Here is a 6,159-nt window from a genome sequence, read left to right as displayed (position 1 = left end):
GGAATGTTGGTAATGGGGGAGACTATGCAGGTGTGGGGACAGGGGCTGTATAGGAAATCTCTGTACCCTCTCAATTTTGCTGTGAATCTAAAACTGCTCTTAAAAAATTAAGTCTTGAAAAAAAAGGGAGAGGTAGGGTTAGATGAAAGAGACAGAAAATTGGCAAAATGCTAATGATGTGATAATAAAGTTGGATGATAAGTATATGGGAATTTATTTTACTATTGTCTCTACTTTTGTGTATGCTTGAGATTTTCCATAACAAAAAACCCCTGTAAAATTGGTGTGATAAAATGGTAATTTTTTTTCTTGTTTGATATATATATATATATATATTATATATATATATATATGTCACTCTTTTCTCATTTCATTAAGAAAATTTCAATTGTCTCTAGGACTCTGTTGAAGAAAATCCAGCAGGTCTTACTATTCAATATTTCAATAGAAAAGACAAAAATGCTTGAAAACTAAGTTTTTGTGAGGAAATTCTGTGACCACATTATAACAATAATAGTCTAAAATTCATCTAATTCCACATCTCCTCTGTTTAGTATTTAATAACAAGATATCCTTGATTTCTTCAAATTATTAAAATATAAAGTGTGGTCCGCTGTTATTGGAATAATAAAGACCTTTTGCTTCCCTTTCAATAGAGGGCTTCTACTGAAAGAAAAACAGCAAAATGTTTACTATGGAAAGACTTAAATAAGAAGTTGAAGAATAATCTGAGTTTTGTGGGTGTCCTAATGCTAACCTATTAGTCTGCTTTGAACTTACACTGCTCAAAATAACTTCTGTTCCTGAGATCATATAATATCAAGTTATATTATTTCATAATTCTCGATCCTCAAATAGATGTGCTATTGCACCATGCAAGAAATTGTAAAGGGAGATTACGCTCTTACGAGAAACCTTGCTTTCCTATTTTCCTTATCCTAGGATGTATTTTCATAATTAAAAATCCTTAGAAAGAGAAGCAAATTAAGCATACGCTATTAATAATCATTAACCTAAACTTTTTGTATGTTTTTTTTTGTTTCAAATGTTGTACGACATTGGGGCATTTTAAATTTTAAGGACATACATATTATAAATAATGCTTTAAACCACATGACGCCAAATGTAATGGAACACCTGCGTAAAAAGCATTTTTTTCTTTTCTCCAGGTTACAAAATTAGTCATAAAAGATACTAAAATATTTCCGTTGTTTTTCTCCTATCATAAAAGTTGATTTTTCTTTCACAATGAAATATCTCCTCTTTGCCCTTAGTAGAGTTTAATCTTCTTTTTCTGTGGCAGAATATAGTTAGTCATCTAAGTACAATAGTTAGAAATCTTGCATGTCGATTAATCCACGCCATCAGACCCCACAGCTTTCCAAGCTCACGTGAAACCCTGAGTTGGCCGTTCTAGGCTAGCTGGGTACCTCTTCCACATTGCTTAGGTCTCTCCTGCCTCCAATCTGCATATCAAAAAAGCTTAATTTTGAATCGGGTTTTGATGATTGATAGTCATCATTTAAAAGCTAATACTTTTTGATCACTTCTTTGTGCCAGGCATTGACTTGTCTCAAGGACTTACTCAAGAATTAACATTTATTATCTCTGTTTTCAGTTAATGAGACTGAGGCTCAGAGAAGTTGAGTAATTTGCTGAGGGTCACACAGCTAGGACTTCCTAGAGACAGGATTTATTTAGCTTTCCCAAGCAGTCCTGGAGTTAGTGCTCATAACCATTGGGCCACATCTCCAATCCGAGATTTCTGGTACTTCTCATTGGTGCAGGGTACCCTGAATGTGCCCAGCACTTGGCTCTGCATCTAAGCTAAGAATTCAGTGCTGTTCTTTAATTGGATCTACAATTACTGTTTTATTAAGTTGGGACCTGGACCCTCAGTGTTAACAGTCACATAGTGTTCCATTTAATAGACCTCTTTCTTTTTTGCAGGTGGGTAAAACTTAAAAAATAATGACGCTCTGTTTAAAATTGCCAGAAGGCAACATACAGTCATTTTGTAACTTCCAAATTTTGAGTTCAAATATTATTTACATTCTGCTCTCATCAGTTAGATCATTTTTAATTACTAAGAGAGTGAGTTTTTTATCCAGATATTCTATGTTATTACTGATTAGAAAACAAACATAAGAAAAACTTCCTCTTCCTTATGAATGACAAAGCTACCTAAAAAGGGTTAAGTCTGTGCTATTCAATAAGGTAGCTACTGGCCACGTGTGGTTACTGAGCATTTGAAATGTGGCTGGTTTAAATGGAAATGTGTGGTAAGCAGATTCTGAAAGCTCAGGACACAAAAATGGTTGTAAAATATCCCATTAGCAACTTTTCTATCAATTACATGTTGAAATGATAATATTTTGCATATAGTGAGCTAAACAAAATATATTATTAAAGTTAATTTCACTTGTTTCTTTTTATCTTTTTAATGTGGCTACTAGAAAATCTTTAATTCCATCTGTGGTTTTGCATATATCAAGTGAATGGTACTGGGTTAAGAGCTTACTCAGACATACAAGAAAGTATTAGTGCGAGTGGATTCAAGCAGTTTGCAGCATATATATTCATCAATGAAAAGCATTCTTTTTTCAGTGAAAAGGTTAAATATCTATGTGCTGACAAATCTACCATTTTCTCCAAGTTCTGCCCTGTTAGACTGCCACTGTATTTGTAAGAACCACAGGAAAAGGCATTCTTCCTCAGGAATGATTCTCAGACTGATTTTTTACTACCCAGAAATGTGGACTCGGGATGACAGATCAAGAACAAAAAAAGTATCAGCATTTCTTGTGTGGGTTTCAAAGCCTCTGGCATGGTTCCAAGCAGTGGTCACTCATGAAGATCGCCCATCTCTACCATTGGGGTGATGGTTTACAGCGCAGCAGTGCAAACCCAAAAGGGCACCCATGAGTTCATTACATAATTCTTGGTAGCATGAGGCCTAGTGTGTATCTGCTCTGGGGAACGGTGGGCAGGTGCTGCCACGCAGACTGAGGCAGTCATGACGATGTTTTGACAATGTGTGCTAGAGGTTGTTTGTTTGGAAAAAGACTAACCAGATTTTCCTCTCTCTCTCTCTCTCTCTCTCTCTCTCTCTCTCTCTCTCTCTCTCTCTCCCCACCCCCTCTTTTAAATACTCTGGCATAATACTGAATGACTTTGTTTTCAAGCTGCCTTAGCCTAGCTTTGTGAAGAAAAAGCCTGAGTATTCTTTCCCTGTAGGACACAAGTGTTATTTTTGGAGCAGAGGTTCATAGCCTGATCTCTGTCTAAACTAATTGCCGTTCTTTGGGAGGCTGTGGTCTGGGCGGCTGTGAGTGATCTTGGTGGAGGGAAGCTTCCTGGCTGCATGAGGGAACGTGAGCAAAGATGTCGAGGGGCCATCCTGAAACTTCACTGCCCTGGGTCTCCATACAAGGCTCCTTCACGTACAGATTGTGCCTAGAAGTCTCGACCACATGTGTGAAGTGGTCTGCTTTTCCTGTTTATGTCATTTCATAGGATGTTTGAGGTCAAGGTGATCCCTTCCCCGCCTTCAATCTCTGAACTTTAGGTCACAGATTCCCCAGAACTAAGAAAGCCATAGCTGGGCAGTCACTGCAGGCTGTTTGGGGTGCAGAGGCTGTGAGAGAGCCACAGCCCACCTAAGGGCCACAACTTGAGTTCCTGAGGGCCTCTGGGAAGAGGTCTTAGGACTCGAAGTTCAAAGCATCCCCTTCTGTAACCTGGTCCGCTTCAGGCTGCTAAACACCAGGAGGAAAATCTCTCCGGCTTTTCACAGCTCCTCTTTCTGACCTGTCATTCCTGGGAGTTTACAGAGCCTCAGCCTGCTAGGAAACATGTAAAAGCAGAAACAGTTGAAAACACTGCTGTCAGCAACAAATAACGCCTCATTCTGACTCCCTTCCTTTGGAAATGGGTAGCTGTGTATTCAGGGAGCAGGTGTGTGTGGAGAAAGGCCGGGCGATGCCCAAGAAGACCCTGCAGCAGGTGTTTCAGGCTCTTGCCACCTCCGGGGATGGCAGGTGACTTGTGATGTGCCCTTCCTTGGCAGGCTATACATAGCCAGCAAAGCCTCTTACAACAAAAGCCTCTTTCTGCAGCCCGCACCAGTCCTGCAGATCAGAGGCCTTCCTGTAAATCCCCTGCAAGCTTTTGAGCCTTGGAACCTAAACCAGACAGCTGGCTCCCAGAACTGACGGAGTCCCCTGTAGCCTTCCATCTTTCCTTTTCTTTTCCTGGAGAGCCTGCCCTGTCCTCAGCCATGGTCGACATGGGAGGCCTGGACAACGGGATCACCAACACCGCCTACCTGCAGGCCCGGAAGACCTCTGACAGCGGCGACAGCAGGGAGCTACAGCGGCAGTGCCCAGAGCCTGGTGCTGCCCAGGCCGCAGTGCTGCGCCCGGCTCCTCCAGGCCCTGCCCCCGGACATCGATAGCCTGTGCGAGCTGCAGCCCATCGGCCGCGGCCTCTTCAAGGACTTCCTAGCCACGGTGGCCCTGTACCAAGAGGCTTTGGTCTTCCTTGAGGAGGTGCAGAGCTAGGAGCTGGCTAAGGAGGGCCCAGCCAAAGGCAGCGCACTGCAGGGGCTGGTGGCCACTTGTGTGGCTGCCCCTGGCCCAGGGAACCCACACCCCTTTCTCAGCCCAGCTCTGGCCACCTAGTGCCATGTGACCACCTAGTGCCATGTATCCACCATTGAGGAAGGGGGAGCTGCCCTGGTGGCGCTGGCCAAGGTAGAGGCCATGGCCTTCTTGCAGGACCAGCCCTTCCGGGATTCCCTGGCCAGCCCCTTCTGTGACAAGTTTCTGCAGAGGAAAGTCTTTGAGATGCAACCAGTGTCAGACAAGCACTTCACTGAGCTTCATGTGCTGGGGAAAGGTGGTTTGGGGGAGGTAAGTGTCTCAGAATAGCCAGGTAGGAAGATGATGGATACAGCATGAAAAGAGTTTTATTTTGCCTTTTTTAAAAAAATCTCAAAGGAACTACTTAACACTAATTTCAGTGCCACATGTGGAAAGTTACTATCTCGCTCTCACCTCTTCTTTCTCATCACCATGTGAAATAAAATGAGAATCGCATAGGAAAGACAAACAGAATGTGGAATTGGCCAAGAATCTTTAGCATGGGGTCTACACCAGGAACACACTGAAATGCCCAGGACATTTTGGAGAATGTCCAACGTATGATGGGAGAGCTCCCTTTCACCTTAATTGTGGTAATGGAAGTAATTAGAGGAAAACTTCAGATATCTAAGAAAACACTCATCTTGAAATAAAGTCAAGAATTTGTTTTGCACCACTGTTGTACTCAGCACTTCAGTAGAAAAAAAAATTGAAGTAAAATTAACATAACATAAAATTAACCATCAACCATTTTAAAGTGTACTGTTCCGTAGCATTTAATACTTTACAATATTGTCTAACCATCACCTCTATCTAGTGCCAAGATATTTTCATCACCCCTATACCCACTAACAGTAACTCGCCATTTCCCCCTCCTCTCAGCCCATGGCAACCACTGCTCTCTCTCTCTCTCTATGGATTTGCCTATTCTGATGTTCATATAAATGGAATCATACAATATGTGACCTTTTGTGTCTGGCTTCTTTCACTGGACTTAATGTTTTGGAGGTTCATTCACACTGTAGCATTTGTCAGTACTTCGTTTCTTTTCAGGGCTGAATAATAATATGCTATTGTATGGGTATGCTACATTTCATTTATCCATTCATCTGTTGATGGACACTTGGGTTGTTTCCACCTTTTGGCTATTGTGAATAGTGCTGCTATAACCATTCATATACAAGTATTTGTTTGAATACCTGGTTTCGTTTTTCTTTCATATAAGTGTAAGAGTGGAATTACTGGGTCATATGTCAATTCTATGCTTAGCTTTTTTTTTTTTTTTTAAAGATTTTTATTGGGGAATTGGGGGATGGGAACTGACAAGTTGCTGTCCTTTTTGTTCTTCAGTCTAGTTGTGGAGGATGTTGCTTCACTGACCCAAGTTGGCACCATCATTGCGCTCTTCCCGGGTGAGGCAGATCAGTTGCCGGCTTCTGGACGACCACTCACAGCGACTGCTCACGCTGGCTGCTGACTACACACGGTAGCCCATGGCAACCCACTGCAGCAGGGG

The 6,159-nt window shown here is 42.0% G+C and overlaps 1 protein-coding gene across 1 annotated transcript in view; it reads left to right on the top strand.

The window, feature by feature from the left end:
- Positions 1–3,200: 3,200 nt before the first annotated feature.
- GRK7 (G protein-coupled receptor kinase 7) overlaps positions 3,201–6,159 on the top strand; it is a 32,399-nt gene continuing 29,440 nt past the window's right edge. The window contains 2 exon segments of the mRNA XM_019646038.1: positions 3,201–4,381; positions 4,383–4,913. Coding sequence (XP_019501583.1) covers positions 4,280–4,381; positions 4,383–4,913 — 633 coding nt within the window. The 5' untranslated portion in view covers positions 3,201–4,279.

Source organism: Hipposideros armiger, unplaced genomic scaffold (assembly GCF_001890085.2).
Source record: "Hipposideros armiger isolate ML-2016 unplaced genomic scaffold, ASM189008v1 scaffold_96, whole genome shotgun sequence".
NCBI lineage: Eukaryota > Metazoa > Chordata > Mammalia > Chiroptera > Hipposideridae > Hipposideros > Hipposideros armiger.
This window is presented reverse-complemented; position numbering and strand designations above follow the sequence as displayed.